This window comes from Octopus sinensis, unplaced genomic scaffold (assembly GCF_006345805.1).
Source record: "Octopus sinensis unplaced genomic scaffold, ASM634580v1 Contig13678, whole genome shotgun sequence".
In the NCBI taxonomy this organism is placed as follows: domain Eukaryota; kingdom Metazoa; phylum Mollusca; class Cephalopoda; order Octopoda; family Octopodidae; genus Octopus; species Octopus sinensis.
This window is the reverse complement of record NW_021833028.1, coordinates 20,428-41,815: the sequence shown is the minus strand read 5'-3', so window position 1 is coordinate 41,815 and position 21,388 is coordinate 20,428. Positions and strand designations below refer to the sequence as shown.

At 38.0% G+C, this 21,388-nt stretch overlaps 4 protein-coding genes across 4 annotated transcripts; 2 read left to right on the top strand and 2 right to left on the bottom strand.

Moving 5' to 3' along the window:
* Nucleotides 1–6,785: 6,785 nt before the first annotated feature.
* LOC115229853 (alpha/beta hydrolase domain-containing protein 17C-like) lies at nucleotides 6,786–7,722 on the bottom strand. Its single transcript, XM_029800127.1, has 2 exons — nucleotides 7,704–7,722; nucleotides 6,786–7,673 (listed from the first exon to the last, which is right to left on the bottom strand). The coding sequence occupies exon 2, from the start codon at nucleotides 7,668–7,670 to the stop codon at nucleotides 6,786–6,788; it is 885 nt and encodes a 294-aa protein (XP_029655987.1). The 5' UTR covers nucleotides 7,671–7,673; nucleotides 7,704–7,722.
* Nucleotides 7,723–8,833: 1,111 nt separating this feature from the next.
* LOC115229852 lies at nucleotides 8,834–9,454 on the top strand. Its single transcript, XM_029800125.1, has one exon. It carries the CDS (start codon nucleotides 8,834–8,836, stop codon nucleotides 9,452–9,454), a length of 621 nt encoding a protein of 206 aa, XP_029655985.1.
* A 4,064-nt stretch (nucleotides 9,455–13,518) lies between these two features.
* On the bottom strand, nucleotides 13,519–14,457 carry LOC115229851 (E3 ubiquitin-protein ligase RFWD3-like). The gene has a single exon (XM_029800124.1). It carries the CDS (start codon nucleotides 14,455–14,457, stop codon nucleotides 13,519–13,521), a length of 939 nt encoding a protein of 312 aa, XP_029655984.1.
* A 5,031-nt stretch (nucleotides 14,458–19,488) lies between these two features.
* LOC115229850 (2-(3-amino-3-carboxypropyl)histidine synthase subunit 1-like) lies at nucleotides 19,489–20,666 on the top strand. Its single transcript, XM_036499357.1, is given in 6 exon segments — nucleotides 19,489–19,503; nucleotides 19,629–19,762; nucleotides 19,804–19,927; nucleotides 19,930–20,052; nucleotides 20,116–20,250; nucleotides 20,253–20,666. Coding segments are annotated over 6 exon segments (945 nt in total).
* The last annotated feature ends 722 nt before the right edge of the window (nucleotides 20,667–21,388 follow it).

Genomic DNA, 21,388 nt, shown 5'->3' with positions numbered 1-21,388 from the left:
TCTTCCGTGTCTTCTACTAACATTTATTTTTATTCCTAACCATCTTGGGGTTTATAAGAAATTATTTTTTGAATTAATTCCTGAAGTTTTCGACTTTTGGACTCCAGCACACCGGGAAGAAGGCAGTCCATCTCCTCCACAATTGATTGCAAGAACGCGGAAGAAAGAAATATTCCGTGTGTTTTTCCGTCCCCCACAGCCAGCTTATAGCCAATACAGTGCCACAACCAAACCAATGGACAGCCATCGTGATCATCCCTGGAGTGCATTATAGTGTCATAATCGGGGAGGACTTGGTTGAGTGGGATATATTTGTAGTCTGCCATGTTCTCCATTCGAGCAGTTTTGGCAGAACTCTACAATACACCAAAGAAGACTGACTTCGGATTCTGTGCTGCATTTTCTTTTAAGCATTTTTCTAGACTGGGAATAAAATTATTGCGTTGGTTAATGTCTGCGGTAATTATCCTTCATTACGTCATACCGCAAGAAAATCAGCCCACAGTGGAATAGAGAGATGAAACGTAGATACTCTACAGAAATAAACAATATGAGTATGCGTTTGACGTAATAAACTGCATTTTGGCGTATCGACCATTCCCGATCGATAGCCGATTGTCCAATGTCATGGAAACGGAACAGTACTACTTTTGTACTGTTAGTATATATATACATACTTTGTTAAGAAATAAGAACTTGACTGGTCTAGTTTTTATATTTATCTAATTAAACATATATAATCGATCTTTAATATCAATTGTTCATATTGATTTATACATTAATTACTTGTTTATTGGAAGCCGTTTGCGTTTATGAATATGGCATTATTTTATAATTTTAAATCTCATTTATTTAAATTAAAGTCACAAACCAAGCGAGATTGGAAAATGTTAAAAACATGATGCCACACGGCACCCTCTGTTATTTCTGTTCTTTTAAATAATTATGGAGCCACCGTGTGGTTTATAAAGTTATTTAACATTTCTCATACCAAGAAAACAGGAAATGAATTATGCTTTCAAATTATTCATAGCATTTGAATTTTAAATATGAGTTATAATATGATGTTGTCTAAGATCGCCTCAAGCAAGTGGAGGTTGAAAAGTGTCACAAGTATGACCTATTGGCAAGTGAGCTTTCGCTTCTGTATAGCTGTCAAGTAAAAATAATTCCTGTGGTTATGACATGGGATGGAGTTGTCTCGAAATGCTTCAAAATTATATGAAGAAACTATCTATTGAAGCAGGAACGAGGACATACATCCAATCCGTTGTACTGAAAAGAACGCTCGAGAGTATGATGATCGAACACAAGCACGGAATGAAGGTATCTGGTGAAGAATACGCTTCTGCTTCCAACCGGTATGTGGAGATGGCATGCAAAAATGAAGACGACCCAATGAATGCTAAAGAAGATGCAATGGTTGAATCAGATGTGGTAGTGGGGAGTAAGAGGCAGCTGGAAGTAGACTCTTCTTCCAAGAGAAGGAGAGTGGATATCAGCGAGCTGGAGTGAGATCTGCTTAGTTTCTGATTAACTATTAATTTATTATTGGTTTAAAAACGTTTGATGTTGTCTAATATTCGTTGTATTTATAAACCAGCATTTAATTAAATGCATAATCTGTATTTAAATTTGACAACAGAATATTTAGCTGTCAGAAAATATTAATCTAATCCTCTTTGAATAAATTATTTAATACTTTATTAATTTCCACTACTGATTTCTTGACTTTCGAATTAAGGTTTATTCACGCAGAAAAATAAAACTTGGCATTCACTAAATAACCGCAAGTCAATTACTTGTATTAATTTATGCAAACTTGTTACAAAGTCTATAAAAATGTCAGACTATATTGGGGAATACCCGTTAGTCAGTAATTGCTAATTAAGCACTATAAGAATGTGTCAGGGAGCCAGAGAACAGACGATTAATTAGCATTAAAACGACGTGAATAAATGTAAAGAAAATCTCTGATTCAGTAGACCATATTTTCTTGTGCATAATTTTTAGGCTGTCATTATTGATTGTGAATTTCATTAAGAACTTAATTACAAAATAGAAGGTCAACAGACTAACTATTAATGATAAAATCAGCCGATTGCTTTAGATTATTGCTAATCTTATGAATATCAAATTAAATTTAATCAATCTGTCCAAAGCCGACAAAAAATTTAATTGAAAAAATTGAAAAAAAGTTTCTGGATTCAATGCATTTCAATTGTCTCATGAATACGAACTCGGAACTTCCAGGTTCTACCTGGTGGCTTATAAATGAAAATAATTTTCCTCAAGGTGATGGAATGATATTTTTTTGGGTACTTTTGTCGAAGTGGTCGCAGTTTTTTTAGGCCTTTTAAAAAATCTAATAATTTTTGAGGTGGAATATATTATATTTTATTTAAGTCGCTCTATCAATAATTTAAAATAGTATTAACAGAAAATGCACTGCATCCTCCTTACTTATTGGGAGCTGTCGGAATTTGATGTTGCATAAGTCCACAACAGAATTTTCCATGTGACCTATAGTGCCAGTTTATATCAATATTAGGTACATGCTCGCCATAATATTAAACAAAATTAGAAAATAAATTAGTAAAAAATTTAATAATATTTTAAATTATTGATAGAGCGACTTAAATAAAATATAATATATTCCACCTCAAAAATTATTAGATTTTTTAAAAGGCCTAAAAAAACTGCGACCACTTCGACAAAAGTACCGGTTTTTTTAGTTAGTTATTTTTTCAGAATTTATGTGGCGAAAACAAATACAGAACTATAAGGAATCTTTTGCACAGATTGTAAAAGACATAAATTCCTTCTACAGTCCTGGAATTTGGATGCCGCGTACTAAAAATGACTAAATTGGTTAAATAAATTTTTAAATAATTTTAATAACCATTTAAATTATTGATAGAGGGTTATAATTAAATAATCTATTTTTCACTAAAAAAATTAATTAATTTTAATTATCTTCAAAAAAACTGCGACCACTTCGACAAAAGTACCTTTTTTTGTTCATAATCTCACCCTATCCTTTAACACGTCCAAAGCAAAGCGCACTTTGGCACTTCTACAAAAACATTGATCATTAGGTTACAAAATGTGGTCAACTTCTGGCCAGCGAATTAGCATCGATTCACGTTGCTAAAGTAAGCGTATTATCCTTGGTAATAATTTAGAATAGTACGACAAATTGTTACAAGCATCACCAAAATACCCCCAAAATAGATGACTCAATCAAGGCGTATATTTAAAGAACTATAATTAGGAGACCCTAAAAATGGTTTTCAAACTGGGGTGGTATGGGGGATTCACTAGGATGTAGAAAAAAATTTCAAATCTATTGACTTCCACTTCAAAATAAAAAATATTCAATTATAATTGTAATAAAAATTCTAATCAAATTAAATTATTATTATTATTTAAGCCAAACAAAATCACCGTCTTAACCATTAACTAACGTGTTCAGGTGATTCCGACACTTCTCAACAGTCGAGCCATCTTTTCACGATGTTCCGACCGTGACCCCACACACTTTCTGTATGTACGGTGAATGGTTTGTGGTCCATTTCCACGATCCCCCCCATTTGCCTCTACGAGAGACTCCAGTGTTCTATGGACAATTTCCCTATCGGTATGGTCCTTCAGTAGGTTGATAGATCTTTCTTGAATTTTTTCGATTTTTAGCCGGTTCGTTGCCGCCAGGTTACAGCCCCAAGCAGCACATGCATAGCCTATTGTTGGCTCGATATAATGCTTGTAAAGGGTCTTTACCCCTGGCGGATAAGTTCTCCCACAGTTCCAAAGGAAGGCTTTTACAAAATTGATCTTCTTTATACAGGTTGATACGTGAGGTGAAAAACAGAGGAAAGTATCAAACGTTACTCCCAATATCTTCTGTGTTTTCTTTTGTGGTATTGGAATTCCGTTCAACATGACATCAATAGTTTTCGTCCCCATCTTCCTATTTTTCGTGAATAGAGTGACTGCTGACTTTTCGGAACATGCATGTAGTCTGTTTTCATATAGCCATCCATATAAGTCGTCCAGTATTCTTTGTAGTCTTTCCTTCGCGTATTCGACATTTACATCCCTAGATGCGACAACTATGTCATCGGCATAGGAGAGTGTTGTTAATAAATAGATAATTATTAACAAAATATATCTCCACGCTATTAGTTTTTCTTATGAATTTACGGGTTAAGGAGATTCGAAAATAAAACAATTATTATTTCAACTATCGATTTTACTTCGTGATTATAAACGGAGTGAAAATCCGCAGTGTCTTATTTGTCACAAAATTCTATTTCTTGAATTCACGAAGCCTTCGTTACTTTCTCGGCATAAAGTTTCGAATTATCAAATGATTTTTCAAAAACAAAATGGAAAATATTCAGCAAATAGATGATTCATTCAATTTTGAAATTAATTTTTTATTATTAAAAATATTTTACATGAAGGAATTTACGTCTGTCGAGACCAGAATTCACTTGAAAATTTACTAAGTGTGATTCCTCATTTGCTGAATGGTCTTTGGCTGTAAACCCAGATAAAACAGAGAAAACAATTATATCCCGCCTCGCGACGAGAAACGGGAAGTGGAGAACTTGCAAGATAGTTGGATCTCTCCTTGGGGATTCGAAGGACACTATTTGAAGAAAAGTGCTGGCTGTTGCTTCTTTTAAAAAATGTGGACGATCTGGATGAGACGCGAGTACATAGGAACACGCCTTCATATTTGACTTTACAATTTCTTCGTTGAACCAATCCTACTTTACAACGCGGGAATCTGGTCTATCCGCTAAAGAAATGGTGCATTTCAACTCGTTATACAGACGACAATTAAGACAATTCCTAGGATGGCCGAATAAAATGAGCAAAGAACTATACAGAATTACTTATACATTCAAATCGCAAATTAAGCGATGGCCATGAAATAGCAGTTCTTTGGACATATCTTAAGAACATCGCAAATTACTCCGGCTAACCAGGCCATGGAATCTTACTTCTGCTTATCAAACAATACAACATATTGGGCCGACAAATAACAATATTAACGACCACGCTGGACCATGAACTCAAAACAATTGGAAGAAAACTGAAATCGATAGATGACCTGGACGACCTGAGAGATCTTGCACGAAATAGGGGAGGATGGAAACGACTATCATAACGTATTCTGAGTCGCGTAGCAAAAGTGAAATCTTAACTAACCTTTTGATTTCGCGTGAATTGGATAATAATTACATGATTTCTTACCGAGTCGCAAATGCAAAATTGTTAATCATATCAAAAGTCTTTTGAATTCACGAATTTTTTATTTAATTTGTGAAGAATTTAGTTCAGATGAGGAGGTTTTAGTATATTACACAAAAGTCCGGTGGTTATCCAAAGGAGGTGTTTTTTTGAGAGTCCGGAATTTGAAGAATGATATTTATGAATATTTTCTTAGCAAAAACAAACATTTATATTCATCAATGTGATCAAATAAGTATTAGGATATAATGCTATTTTATTTAACAGACATTTTTTTGCGAATTAATGTTTTGAATTTATCGGTACAAACAAAGAGAATTACAATTGTTGATTTTTTAGAAAATACAAGTTTTTAAGGAAATAGTGTAAATATTTAAGCCTTTCTTTATGAAGCTCCAATTGTGGATAGATAATACAAAAAATTTTAATTTTACACTTTGGTGTAAAATAATATCAAAACATTGGATTATATATAATCGATTTTCTTTTGGTTTTCAACAACATATCTCTGCCAAAAAAGATTTTCGTCATTGTTAAATTTAAAATCAGTTCATTGGGCAAGAAAAATGTTAAGGATTATATTTTTGCGTGAAATCAAAGGATCCAAAAATAAAAAGATTAGTCATTGATAAACAAAATCTCATTAATTAAAGAATTTGTTTCTTTAATTTTTAAAAATCTATAAGGGGTACGCAAAAAAATTATTTAAACGTCAATCCTAGCAAGACTACAAACGCCAAAAATAGAATAAAGGTGGTACGCGAGACAAAAAAGTTTGAGAACCATTCCCTTAGAACGTATTTGGGTAAAGTATTGAAATGGGTGAATTGATAGAGATGACTGTCAGCAGATCAGTGCTTTGAAAATAAAGAAAGAACTTGACGAGGACAATAAAGTGAACCTCAAAAGTGGGCAAAGGACTCTCAACTTCAATTGGACGACATCAGTAGATTCCGGCATTCCTTAGAAACTAAAGAGGGGATTGATTGCAGATAGGCATATCTTTTTGTAATCAATGTTAGCATTTTTTATAAATGATTGACGGTTTACGGTAATTTTTGCAGAGGTGCAGTGATTGGAACCTGTTCTTTGTTCAGTAAGTTACGGTGTTGGATCAGTGCCGGCAGAAGACAGCTTCAGGGAGATAGACTCCGTGATTGTGTGGCCATGTGTTTACAGTAAATAAAATAGATTTTATTTTTTGGTCAGCAGGCGTTTAAAATATATGTAGTTGATTATTATTGCTAAAAACAAACTTCGAAATACTTTTTTATCAAACCTTATCTAATCTTTAAATTTCATCACAGATTATATTAATTTTTTTTGATTAAAAGACAACGAAAAACGTTAAGTCCCAGCGGCAAGGACGCAGTGTGCGTTGATTATATTAATTAATTAAAAACAGTAATTGAAACCCATGAAAACCAGACAAAAATGAGAATGATGTAAATGAAAGTACCTCGATATCTATAATGGAAAATAGTCTACTTAAAGAAATGAATGAAACACAACATAAAAGTAGATTAGTCAAACGGAGCAACTTTATTAAGAAAATTCTTGAGATATTTAAAAAAGTCGGGCATTAACTCAATGTCATTGTGACCAACATGTGGAATAAAAAATACATCCGTAATATCAGAACGAGCCTTCGCAGCGAGCAGACGACTGTGTTCAACATGGACAATAGTATCGGCCTCTCCATGGACGATGAGCGTCGGACATTTGACCTTGCTGATCCTACCAAGACTGCAAATGCCAAGAATATAATACTTATTAAAAAACACGCCAAAACGCTTCATCTTCCTGGGAGCAAACAAAAAATGCAATCCCGAGGCCAAAGGAGCAACCAAAATAAGACCACGCGTCTGAACAAGACAGGCCAAGTAAAGGGAGGCGACTGTGCCTATACTGTGTCCGTAGAGCACAATTCTCTCCATAGGCACAAAGAATCCGTTCAAAGTACAGTCCCAAGCCGCCTCGACGTCCGCATACAAGTCGGCTTCGGAAGGACGACCTGAACTTCCCCCATAGCCCGAGTAGTCGTAGCAAACCACGTTACAGTGGAGACGTCGTGCAAGCATGAGGTAGCACTCATACAGCAGACCGAGGTCCCCGGCATTTCCGTGACTACAAAGGAGAGTGCAGCGGGGTCTTCTGAATGGAGAAATGTGCATAACGGTGATTCGGTTGCCCAAGGAAGTGTTCCAAATCTTCATTTGAGTGTATGCTAGTTCGTCCGGCTCGATTTTGCACATTTCCTCGTTGAAGATGCATTCAATTCCTTTTTCTTGCGTTTGTTTAACTTTGTAGGATGGGGGTGTTGGTGGGTGAAATGCTATTTTGGCTGCTATACGGGATGGGAATGGTGGACAACAGAAAGTATGAGCAAGGAATCTCACTAAATCCATTATCTAAGCAGTTAAATTTATAAATTTAGTAACCACAAAGCTGCACAACACAAGGTTCGGAATTATATCCAATTATTTTATTTAAGCTTATTTTATATAAATTTTCAAAATTTTTAATATTAATATTCGAATCTACTATTAGTTAAGAAATTAATATTCTTTTTCCATTCCCGTGAACTATGGCGAATTAAAAACCTTCCAAGCCGGGGACTCTCCAAAAATATCAAAACTAGTCTGACTCGATTATCAATATTGTCTCTCTTGTATGGTAAGTCACTTTGAAATGCGTGCTATACTGGGCTTATTTTTTGGCTGAGGACAAATATTTGGATTCAAGTGTTTAATGATGCTGCCAGGTCCTTGCAGTCAAAAGTGGAAATAACAATTATAGACCTCATTGGAATGATATTTTGGGGTATATCATTTCATTAAACAGGTTTTAAAAATCATCTGAATGTATAATTAAACTTGCCGTCTTCTCTAACATAATCTGATGGGAAACAAGAATATTCTTTCTGAATTGTAAATGTTTACAAATACACAACCGTTCTTGTTTATTTTAATTGAATGTGTGTTTATGGCCACTTAATATTCCAAGTACTAATCCTTAATCTTCTAAATGATTCTTATTATTAAACACATCGTAAAACAATGTTAGTAAAGAAAGTCCTATTCTCAGATGCCCGAAGACATGGAGAAACGTTAACATCGAGTGAAGATAAAGTATTGGTAATTAAACATCTTTTAAACAAGAGATTTTTGATTAATAAAGTCAAAAAAAAAACACACAAAAGTTAGATACGTAGTCTTTTAAGAAACAATCATATTTACAGAACTAACTATTTCGCCAAAATATCACAAGCCGATTAATCTCCTGCTAGAACTTACATGTTGGAACTTTATGGAATAAACTCGTAAACAACATAAAATTATTGGCTAATCACACAATTGGGACAGTTCACAAAACATCCAAAGAAATTTAAGACCTTCAAATAAAATAATTTTAGGGTCAAGATTGTTTAGCTTATAATCATGAGAAGATTTTTATAATAATTCTGGTTTAAGTGGACAGCAAACTTACATATCGATGGGAAAAGAATTGGGAAAGTAAAGTTAAGCCGGGGAATACTCAAGGAGATTCATTGTCCCCGCTGCTATTCGTTATGGCGATGGATCCCCTAAGCAGGATGCTTAACTCCATGTTTCCCAAACTCGAAATTAGTCGGGAAGATCCCAATATGTTGACATACTCCACCAATCATTTCTTCTTTATTGACGATCTGAAAATAGTTGCCCTCAAAGAAGATGTGTTAGTCAAAATGATGGAGGCTGTTAATGGATTTTTTGAAAGTGTCGGCCTAGAGATGAATTCCGAAAAATCAGCATCTAATGTGGAATCTTTATCATGCTGTGAGACTGTCGATGGAATCAACGGATATCGCTACTTGGGTGTACTTGAAGATGGCGGAAGTAATGTTCTCAAGAATAAAGTTATGGACTCCATATTGGAAAATGTCAAGAAGAGGATAACTATGTTGTCAAAAACAAACCTGAATGCTGTAAATTTGTTTCGTGGAATCAATGAATATGCATTATCCCTATATAATTATTATATTGGGCTAATCAATATTGAACCTTACGAATTTGATGAGATTGACCAACAAATACGCCGATTACTTACGACTCTCAAGTTACACCTCCAGCCTGCAAATAAGGAGAGGTTGTATTTGGACCGCAAGACCTTGGAAGAGGACTTGCCTCAATTTCATTCAAAAGCGAATTAATGCTCTTCCAGTTTCTTAAAAGTTTGGAAAAACAGTCGACTACCTGTCTGCGGAGGTCGGGTATTCTGCGAGTAATAAAAGGAAAAAAATGGCACTTAGCCACAATCGCAGAATTTCTTGTCTCCAAATATGCAGCTGTCGGCAGGGAAAATCTGACCATTGAGTTACTGAAGGACGCACAAAGGAAACTCTTGCTTAACCGAATTAACAGTAAATCACTACACTCGGTGATGTTCAAATGTATGGAGGAATCAGATGTCGACATATCTACTTCTTCGCAATGGCTATCGAAAGGGAACAATGGTCCACGAAGCGAAGCATTGTACTGTCTTTTGCAAGATAGGAATTTGTTCTTTGCATACACGGGATCACTATGCGTCCACTGCAAAAAAAGCAGGCAGACTGTTGACCATCTAGCCACGCGGTGTGGTAGGATGCTAAACAGTGATTATCTCCGAAGACACAACGAAGTGGTAAAGTGTATTCATCTCCACTTGTGTCGAATGTATGGAATAAAACGAAGCAGGAAATTGAAAGGACATTCAGTCGTGTCAACAATGTCGACCCAAAATGTCGAAATTAGAGTTGACACTTCAATTATGACTGAAACAAAGGTTCAATTCAATAAACCTGATATCTTCGTTTATGACAAGAGGAAAAGAGAAATTCATTTAATCGAAGTGGGAGTTACCTCGCAAGACCGTTTAAAGCAAGTTGAAGTGGAGAAATTTCACAAATATGACCTGCTTGCAAACGAACTGTCGGTTCTCTATGAAGCAAAAGTGAAGATTATTCCAATTGTCTTGACATGGGATGGAGTTGTCTCAAAGTTCTTTAAAAGTCATATGGACAAATTATCCATTGAAGAAGGAACGAGGACATACATCCAGTCGGTTGTGCTGAAGAGGACTCTAGAGAGTATGTTTATTGAACACAGACATGGGATGAAGGTAGACAACGAGGAGTACGCCTCTGCCGCCAATCAACTTGCGGAGCTGGCATGTCGTGAGGACACTCAGTTGAACAATTACTTTGACGCAGAAATGAAAAATGATGAGAATTTTGTTGCAAACTCTTCTTCCAAGCGAAGAAGAGAAATCACTGACGATCTGGATTCTTAAATAATTTAAGATAGAATTTACATAATTAATTTTTATTAAACATTATATTTATGCATTTTTAATTAAATAAAATAAAAACAATAAAGTAATGAAGAAAAGGCAATGATTTTATGTCGCTCGAATATCAACGAATTTTAAGTGAATGACTTGATAATTTGTACGAGAAAGAGTATCTTCTTCAGCAAGACGGAGCGACCTGTCATACATTCAGGTCAACGAAAGGGTACCTCACTAAAAATAATATAAATCTCTTGGAAAATTGGCCGAGTCAGTTTCCGGACTTGAACATAATCGAAAATCTATAGTCGATTTTAAAGAGAATTGTAAATGCGTCCTTAATTCAGGAATTATGGAGTGAGACAAAAAATAACATCGAAAATGATGTGGTTGTAAGACTTTCTGAATCCATTTTAGAAAGAATTTTTTCAGTAGTAAGGACTACGAAACATTGACTTATTCAGTAAAATTAAATTTGATTTTTGCGTTTTTTAAAAAGCTGCCTCTAACATATGGGAGGATTGTTTTTCCATTTTCTAAATTGCCAGAAATATTCCGTCCTTATAATTGTTGCAAACTGGTCGATCTTAGACAAAAAATTATTTTACTCTTTTAGACTTTTCGAAATTTTGCCACAAATATGGATTTTTAGTTAAAAAATAGGGTGCCTCTAACATTTGGCCGAGACTGTACAATATGTTCGTAAAGCCACTCTTACTGTACAACTCCTCTACCTGAACAGTTACAATGCATGCAATGATAAGTTTTAACTCCTTCTACAGAACCTAGCTCAAATAAATCCAAAAAATCTCCCAGCCAAAGCACATCTCAAGCAAATACCTCTACTCCCATTACAATATACACCCTCTGAATGGAAAAAATGTGAAGTAACAGATGGGGTTTATTTGGAAACATCTTAAGAATGGACAAGAATACTACTGCTAATCTTGCAATTAAACACCTCCACTACGCTCCTCATTTGAGCTCGACTTTCCAGAGAAGATTACGGATTACGCTTCTAACCATTCTACATAAGACCTGACTCTGATTGAAAAGGCTGACACGATCCTGGGCTCCCGAGGAAAATATCAAGGAACAGAGGGAACTGGAAGCGATCAACAAAACGTATTTAGGAGATGGTGGCACAAGGGAAATAACTATCTTAAATGATAGATTTTAGTAATAAAGCGGAAAACTTTTATAAAATCAAATCTTTGATTAGTTATTTGTGGTTTTCTTTATTCTTAAAATAACATTTGTTCATTTCTTGATTTACAATCATTAATTTTTCAAAAAGTTTGACCACCCAAAAAGTTATTTGGGATTATTGTGGCCAAATCCTTAAAATCATAAAAATAATAAGGTCTTTAGACAATCCAAGTATCTTTCCAATTCGCTCCTCAGTGAGATCTACCGAAAATATTTAATCAAAGAATGTACCTTTATATCCTTTAAGCCGTGGGTGCCTGCTTGAGACACTATTCTGAACTCTCTTTTTATGCCAAAAAAGGTGTGATAGTGTAAAATTTATTAAATATAAAAAGCATATCAAATAAGCATCTGATAAAATTCTTAGATAAAATTAATGGCTTGTTTCATTTTTGGAAATAGCAATTTGAAGAGAATGTAAATCTATTTCAAGCACAGAAAACCGATCGCGAAGTGGCAATTCAGTTTTCTTGAAGCACAAAGGACATTGAACTGTCCACCCGGTCACACTGAGTTGCTTAATTATGCATCTTCTGCAGAGTGTGTGCAGACATTCGAACAAAAAGAGGGGAATTTTCAGTTGTTGGTTAAATAGACAACGACAGGATTTGCAAACTCCATCCTTATCCTGCTCAATATCGATGGAAATATAGTCAATTGAACTTAGTATAAGCTCAGTCTCATTCGAATCCGAAAGCTTTTCTGTTTCTTCGTCAAAGCCATCGAAAGGGTCCCATTCGTCTGAATCATCGCTCGAGTCGTCACTACATGTGCGACCTCAGATTTGCTAACCTTTCGAACTCGAGAGACTCGTATGAATCAGATTCGGATTCTTCATTGTTGTTATCTTCAGAACTAGACATGTTTGAATGGGCGATTGGCAACGCTTAGAAAGTGCAGATGGGTTGGCTATCAAATATATATTTAAATACTCGATAACATGTTTGTTATATACATTTTATTCATTTTGTTTATTAATATACATTATATTTCTCGTTCTGTTATATCCACCGTTCGTTCATCACATTGTTATATTCTGAAATATAATTAATGTGTTTATTTTGTGACTTTGGTTGTTTGGTTTAAGGCCAATCATTTCTCCTTTATTGCTCAGAGTATGTCATCAATCGATTATACTGCTATTGAGATTACTTCACATAATTAGAAAGCCATGTTTTCATTACAAGACAAAACATGTAAGTTTAATTGTTTCATGAATGCAAAAAACTTCCAGAAGAGAAACATTTCTTTCATATTTTGAATATCGTCACCATACGTTAGACAAGGGATCATATTAGAGGTGCCGTTGGATAGTTTAGGACTGAATATAAATAATAGAAAACGTTAAAATACACAAAAGATTAGCACCTTCACAACACAAAAACCAGAAATAACGACATTTTAATCAAGAGTTGATTTGTCAGGTAAAACTAATTGTGATATCCAATTATGCCTGTTCGTCTCATCATAACTGACTCACTCAGATTGTGTATTCTATATTATAAATTCTCTATCAATTCATATTTTCACAAAGATCCACCACGTCCTTTTTGATTCGACTAATAAAACATGTATGACGTAAAATGATATCAGCAAGAATCAGCAAAAGTAGATTGTAGGAATCATTAATTAGTTACTCCATTCTCTCTTTACAGACAGGCTAGTGAAGACAAAAGACAAGAGAAATGAAACAAGGCGCATAAAAATAATGTAATTATTATAAATAAAATGTTAATTTCATTCTTTTTGTGATAGTCGATATATTTGGAGAGATTTCGAATTGAGAACAGCCAACAAATTTTTGTTAGAAGGACAACTTCCGTAGGGAAGAACATCGAGTGGAACTCCATCGACAGGAATTTGTCTCATAAAATGGGGACAACCAGTCGAAAACACGTTCAATTTCGGAGTTTGTTGATCACTGGCACACACAATCACATCATCTGGAAAATTAGGTCTTGTAAACACGGAAGAGCGCTGGACGGACGGACCAGACCCCGGATTGCTGAAAGCATGAGTAGGCCCTTTGTATCCACCCTCTTCCATCAGACTGTCAAGTTTGTACAACTCAAGCCGATTGACGTTGGTGGTGGCGGATGACTGTCTGTAGGTGGCCAAAACATTCCGTGATTCTGCATCCACAGAAATTGAGGAAATCATGGCATTGAGAGGACATTCCATCCGCCGATAGTGATCTGTCATACACTCAATGCAGAATGAAATGGACTGTGTTTGTCCGACAAGCAGACTATTCCGATCTGAGTACAAAGTGTGGACAGGGGAGTTGTTGAGTGCAGGAAATTGACAAACACGAGTGAGATTTCGAATATCAAACACATCGACACACCCACAGGACCCTCCGACATAAAAATAAGACGACTCGACTGAATTCCAACAACACGACCACAAAGCAGTGGGGAGAGAAAAATTGAAAAGCACACACGAATTGTGCACGTCTGTTATTTTAGCACATTTGTCGAATCCCACTGAAAGCAGCAGATTTGGGCAAGTCTCAGAAATTGCCAAATCTCGAATGACTCCCCCATGGAGGTGGACATCCTGCACTCTCCCAAAGTCATGTTTTTTGAAAACCCTCACTCCAAACCCGGCAAAATTGACGGTTTGGCGACTGGAAGACCGACGGGACACAACCAAATCGTCGTGGGAGTGGGTCATCACTCTGTACCGAGCATTATCCTAATATTTCTCCAAAAATGAAACTCCAGATGGAAGAGGTACTCGACAAGTCCCTTCGTAGTGCCACAAGTCGTCCAAATCCCCTTCATTGGGCACAGAGGTCACCTCCCTTCTCCGCAAAAAACGAATTTCACCACTCAAGTCCTCGATGTACATTTTGAGCATGGAGATCTCCCTTTCCGCAGTTTGTCGTCGTTTCCTCTCCAAATTAGTCCCTTCTCGAACAGCCTCCAATTCGGAGTGGTCGACTGCCTAAGAATTGAATGTGTCACCCAACTGTCAGTCTCCGCACGTAGAGAAGTCGGATGTCACCTCTCCGGGCTTTCTTGTTGCAGTTGGGACACCGTCCATTCGCGGAAGAAATCAGCCACCGACGAATACAACTAAGGAATAGAAAAATGGAATACTCGAATCCAAACAAGTGTCCACATCGAAGAGAACACAGTCGGTGGGGTCCGTAATTGGTCCACGGTTCGAGGCAAATGGGACATGAACTCTGTCGGAATTATTATTGGAATGACAGCTGTATCGTCGCTGTGTTGTGGAGATGAGGGCTTTTTTCTTTTTAGTATTGGACTGGAGTTGGTCGAGTCCTGGGAGTCGTCGTTTCTTCTCAGTCCAGTGTTCTAATATTATCAATGGACAGGTCTGCCTCTTGGTCGTCGCCTGCACTGCACATTGAACCACAAAGTCACTCTTTTTGGAGGCGCTTAAATGTGATGATTAATTAAGAAATTAAAAATCTCTACTTGTCGGTATTTATACAAAATATAACTTACGTAAATAAATAATTAATGTGGCACACACGCATAGTTGAGCTACACGAATGGCGTAAATACTTATCAATCAATACACTCATGGAACTATGACGAACACAACAACATTCCAACTGCTTGGGTGAGTCAAGTCTGTTTGAGAAATTCCTTATTTCTAAAATCCATTTCACAATCCATTCAGGAATAAATGAAATAATATAGAATCTATATAAAAGGAAAATAACAAGGTCAGGAACAGAGCGGCCAAGTCAATATATCAAGTCTGTTCGAAAATCCCTTATTCCTAAAATTAATTCGCAGTCTCAAGATGCAGAATTATCGAATTGGATTTCACAATTGAGGAATAAATAATCTTGTATTTGAACCACAGACAGATTTGTAATCCACTACTGATATCTCATTAAATAAACTTGTTTACTTTGGAATTTGAAAATTGCTAAATCTATAAACTTCCTTTGACTAAGTCGACATGAGTAGCCGGAATGATACGTCAAATGAAATTGGTAGACGTAAATTATATTCTTTAATGGATTAAAACAATTATTTGGATATAGGGTGAAAAGTTCGTCCGAAAATATGAATATTCTTTTGAAATCGATAGAAAACCGACACATCCGAAAATCCAAGACGGTCTGCCAACACAGCCATCATCTCCACATCACTCCCCGCCACTTCAGTATAAACACTCTCCATTCCGTTGAATTGGAGTGCCGTGCTCAATGCCTCGAACAAGTGGATGACTGCATTATGGTCCCCCATATCCTCCGACAGACACATCCTCATGAAGGAAAGGGCTCCATCACTCATCCCCTCGACAGCCACGAGATTCGAATAAAAGTCATTATAATCCTCCGGTGTCAGCGAGGCCGTGACAAACCCAACAATTCTGTCCCCGTCTGCTACATCACAGAGCAAAAAAGTAAAAAAAGAGTCCATGGCCATTGTTTGGAGAAGGACCGAGTCATCCCCCCCGACAGAACTGTTCCACACAATCCCAAAATCCATAACCAAATTCTACAATAAAGAAGGACTAACAAACAGCGTGAATTGCCTCATCATAGACAACCACCTTATAATGAGGAAAGAGAAGGAGGGGTGGCTGGTGGGTCAAATCAGGGAGGTGGCCGATCGGTTGAATAAGCTTCTATAAGATGGAGTGCTACTTTGAGTTCGTTGATGAGAATAAACGATTCGGACTCAACGGCATCGAATTCCATCAAGTCTACACTTTTATTTTCCTTCCCGGGAATCAAGTCGCCCCTGAACTTACCGAGATCTACAGAATGAAGACATCGGACAACTCAGCCAAGTGAGAACCACAAAAACGTGTTGAAGAGTCCATCGGAGGTGGCAAATGTAGGGAGCCAGTTCATCAGAAATTACTCGGTTGGGCATTGAGGCAATTCTGCCCAGTACAAACACAATCTGCTCAATTTGGGTGAGAAAGGAAGTCATCCTTGTCCTCCACTCACAGTACGCGAGGGACTCGACTCTCCCCTGAGCACAGCCACAGTTATCCGTCAGCCACGCGTATTGGGAAATGATGTCTCTTCCCGACTCGGAGAATTCGAATGGGAGATAGAACAAGTTGATCAACAGGTCCAAATCAGACACCTCCACTGCCCGAATAAGGGGCAACTGAACTCTGTCAATCTCCATAGGCTCAGAAGACAATTTTCTGGAGTGAATGAATCCAGGCGTGTCATCGAACGAGTTGATTTGGTCAAGAAACCCAAGTTGAGCCTCTTTGTAACTCGATTGGGTGACCGACCAGTTCAGCCAATCAACAAAAGTGAGAATAGGAAACGTATTGCACTCAAATTCCATATTGGGGTTAAGAAATACTCCTCTGGTCACGTGAATTATCCCCGGATCCCTCGAAGAGTAGGGACCAAGATTAAGCATATGTTGGCGACTGTCATTGCTGTGAATATTGTCCCAAATTATCACTGGACGATTCATCATCTGCAAATCACTGTCGACATATCACCGAGTTTATGCAGGATAAAGAATCTGCACTGATTGTCCTGGCAATGACCGAGTCCCCAGTCCACAAAATGTCTATTCCCGACAGCAGACAATTCCCAATGGAGACCAAATAGTCCCAACATGTCTTTTTGTTTGCATAACTCGTACAGTACACTACGACTAAACAGACAGGGAAACCCGTCGGACAGAACAGGAACAGACGAGGATTCAAATACGTGAATATTCGGTTGGTGAGGTCGACCTGAGCCCCCGCGAGTGACGGAAACACGGCTTGGTCCCTCTCGCTCATTTTGAGGTCAATATCGTCGAAAAACAGTCCGAAAGAATTGCAGCCGAGTTGTTGGATCTGCTGATTAATTCTCCTTACTTGGCATAGTTTGGCGAGTAGTTTTTGGACATCTTCTCCGGACGAGTAGACAATATCTAATCCTGGGGAAATGGCATAAATCAATTCCACATTATTTTCCGAACTGGTTTCGATCAGTTTTTGGAAATTGTCTGAGGAATGTGAGAAAAATACTTAGTTCTGTGTCATCGTAGAGAACTCTCCACTGCAGTCGATGTTTGGGGTCGTCCTTGGGGGCGTAGATATATGTGTTGAGGTGTAGTTGGCCCATCCGATTGAACAGGGCCAGTCTTTGTGAATGAGTCCACGAAATTCCATAAAACCCTTTCAAATTAAGCCCAGAAAAACCTTCGACGATTCCTGAAAGATAAATTTGGCTATTCATATATCAACTAACTTTAAAAATGTATTCTAAAATAAATTATTTATTTTTTTACAATATAATTTTTTTAATTATTTATTATGATAAATAAATAAAATAACTTGTCACGTTATTCAGACATTTTTGCCTAAAAAACAACCAAAAGAATTGATTTATTCTGGGTAAATACTCTCAACAGAACAAAATAACTGGTCGGAAACGTGGTCATCCCACACCAGGCCATCAGTCGTGTCATTAAACCCAGAATCCCGACTGCTGTCTTCCAAGGCTTGAATGATCGTCGAATAAATCACAGTCAGCCCAGGAGTCGTCAATCGTGGCACAATCCTCCTCAGGATTTATTTTCTGGAGACTGCCTTTGACTTGTTCAGGCGAGTGGATGAGACATTTCCTCACTTCTGCCGCCACTGACATCCAAAATCAAGAAATTTACATTTTTTAAGACTATGGACACTTTTGGGGAGTGTCCCGATGTGGGTTACAGTGAAATCTCCTGGAATTGAACTGTTGTGGCCAAATAATAGTTCTTCGTCTGTTATTTCCTCCTTCTTTAACACATTGGACTTGAAAATATATCTCAGATCACAGGCGTTATCCACATCATCACACTCCACCACAGACTTCATCGATATTATTTAAAATTTAAAATTACAACACAAAATGACTAATAAATAAATTTCGATATAATCAAATTCATTTTTTGTAGCAAACTTCATAAATCAATGCCCATCTTTATTATTAAGGGAAAAAAAGGACAAAGGGGAGAAACAGCACACAAATGACATTTTGGAGAAATGGCCGTGCAAATGGACTGCCCAAAGCCTACGAGAACAGCATTAATCTGCCCCCAATGCTCTCTTCACTCAACCTGGACAAATACCTGGGAATATTTGCTTCCAACAGTCGACGTGTCTTTTCCGGATTTGCACAACCTCCTCCAAACCATCCAAGTCGATTGACAATTCTATGCACGTGTGTGTCCACAGCTATCCCCACGTTTTTTCCCCATGCAATATTCATGACTAAATTGGCCATTTTCTTGCCCACGCCTGGAAGTCTGCAGAGACCCTCCAATGTGTCTGGAATGTCCCCCTCTTGCCTGATCATATTCGTCACTCTCAGAATATATTCTGCCTTCTTCTACTGGACTAGTCAGGATTATTACGTTGAAAAAGCCGACTGGTTTTATTATGTTGGATAAGGCTGATTTGGTCAGTTTGGACACATTCTCGACATCCACTTTGGCCAAATTAGTCCTGAGGTTGTCCATTGCCTGGGCTGTCACTTGGTCTTTGGTCTGACTGGACAACATGGCTCCAATGAGGGTTTGATAGCGGAAATCCTTGGGGGATGCTCTTTTATCCCCGAGCATGTGACATCCCATTGTGTCCACTGGACTGGTTATCGAGGACCTCATTTTGACAATCCCGTTATACTGGTGCCACCACACCTCATTCTGTTTCATTAATAAAATATTTAAATTTTAAATATTAATTGGTCTAGTGGGAATCGACAATATGAGCAATTTTGAAGTGAGTGTGGAAAAAGTGGGGAATATTCGAAGACATCGAGGCCGGCGTTGCATGCCCAGAGACATCCAAGACAACAAGGCCCTTCAAGAAGCCATAAAAACAGTATCCTCCACCACTAACGATAGCTACCCGAAAACTACAACTTTGAAATAGAAAAGACACTCTGGCGAATAAGAGAACTATCAGCCCGAACAGTGGCCTTACAAATGCCGGAAGGACTATTCCTCTTTGCCTGTACGATTGTGGATATCCTCGAACGGTTTGTAACCTAATGGAGTGCAGGTTCTCCCCCGGAGTGAGTGTAATCATAATGGCTGATGTGATCTACGGAGCCTGCTGTGTGGATGACTTGACTGCCGAGTCCTTAGGCGTGGATCTGCTGGTTCATTACGGCCACAGTTGTCTGGGTGGGTATGTTTGGCCACTCTAGTCTCCGTCAGTCAAATGTCGTCTGTTCGTCTGCTGTATGTGTTTGTGGACATTGCTTTCGATATTGCCCACTTGGTGGACACTCTTCAAGCCAATTTCAGTCCCCGAGAGAGGATTGCTGTGATGAGCACAGTCCAGTTTATTAAAAGCCTTCATGTCTTATCGGCTTATGATTTTTAGGAGTTAAAGACTTGTCTGCCTCTCTATAATATTGTCCTGCCCAGAGAGAAGCCTCTTTCCTCGTGTGAAGTACTCGGCTGTACTGCCCCTCGATTGGAGGACTTGGATCTAATCATGTCAGTCCTCCACTCATTTCCAGTTATGTGGGCGATGGAAGATTCCACAGCGAGGCTCTCATGATTGCTAACCCGAGACTTCCCCTCTATAAGTTGGGTGGGTTGATTCCTTGTAGTTACAGTCCCTATACTCGCACACTCACACGGGAATATTATGACTATGCTCAAATGATGAGTGTCCGTGGGAAGGATATTGAATTGGCCTCATCCGCACATACTTTTGGGCTAGTTCTGGGTACTTTGGGGAGACAGGGGTCACTCAAAGTGCTGCAATGTTTGGCACAGACATTCGAAAAGGCTCGTCGGTCGTTCGTCCTTGTGCTTATATCAGAACTGTCGCCCACACGAATGGCACATTTCGGGGATGCTATTGACGCGTATGTTTGTTATGTGCATTCCCAGATGGGTACAGGTTGCCTGTCCTCGTCTTTCCATTGACTGGGCTCGTGCTTATGACAAACCACTGTTGACTCCCTACGAAGGAATGGTGGCTGTTGGGGCAACCCCGTGGCGGGAGGACTATCCAATGGACTACTATGCATCTGCCAGTTTGGGGCCATGGACACCCAACCATGCTTGTTGACTATTACTTTATTGTTTAACTTTGATTGTTGTGCGGTATATTAGCATGGAATGTGAGTCGACATGTGGCAATTTTTCTGCACTATGTACCCCTCTCTTGTGCAGTTTGTAGTCTGGGACTGAAAATGAGTTGTGTATGCTTTTGAGGAGGGCACAGTCGTCGAATTTGACCACATTTCGTGACGCGTCCACATAACTGGAGACGTGGGACACAAACTAGTACTTTCTGTGCATTTTCAAGTCACCAGTCTCAACCCGCAGAGCAGTCCACACCAATTTGGAAGCCGGTTTGTTTATTCCTGCTTTTTTGTCAACTTTTGAGTAAAAATCATTGAATTCGGAGTTTGTCCTCACAACTTTTGCATTTACGAATCGCTCAGCGAGAAATGTCGTGGTCGAATAGAGCAATGGAAACTCCGTTCTTTTCTCCACTCTTTGAGGATTCAATTCATTTCTTGTCACTACAAGTCAATTAGTCAAGCACTTTGGTAGGGGGAATGTGGAAAATATTGAAGCATTTGACGATCAAACCACGCACAATCTCGGTAGTATTTCCGTGTATTTGCTGCTGGGTCATT

Coding starts and splice junctions, on each gene's coding strand:
- LOC115229853 (XM_029800127.1), bottom strand. CDS start 7,670: ATGGATTTAGTGAGATTCCTTGCTCATACTTTCTGTTGTCCACCATTC.
- LOC115229852 (XM_029800125.1), top strand. CDS start 8,834: ATGGCGATGGATCCCCTAAGCAGGATGCTTAACTCCATGTTTCCCAAA.
- LOC115229851 (XM_029800124.1), bottom strand. CDS start 14,457: ATGACCCACTCCCACGACGATTTGGTTGTGTCCCGTCGGTCTTCCAGT.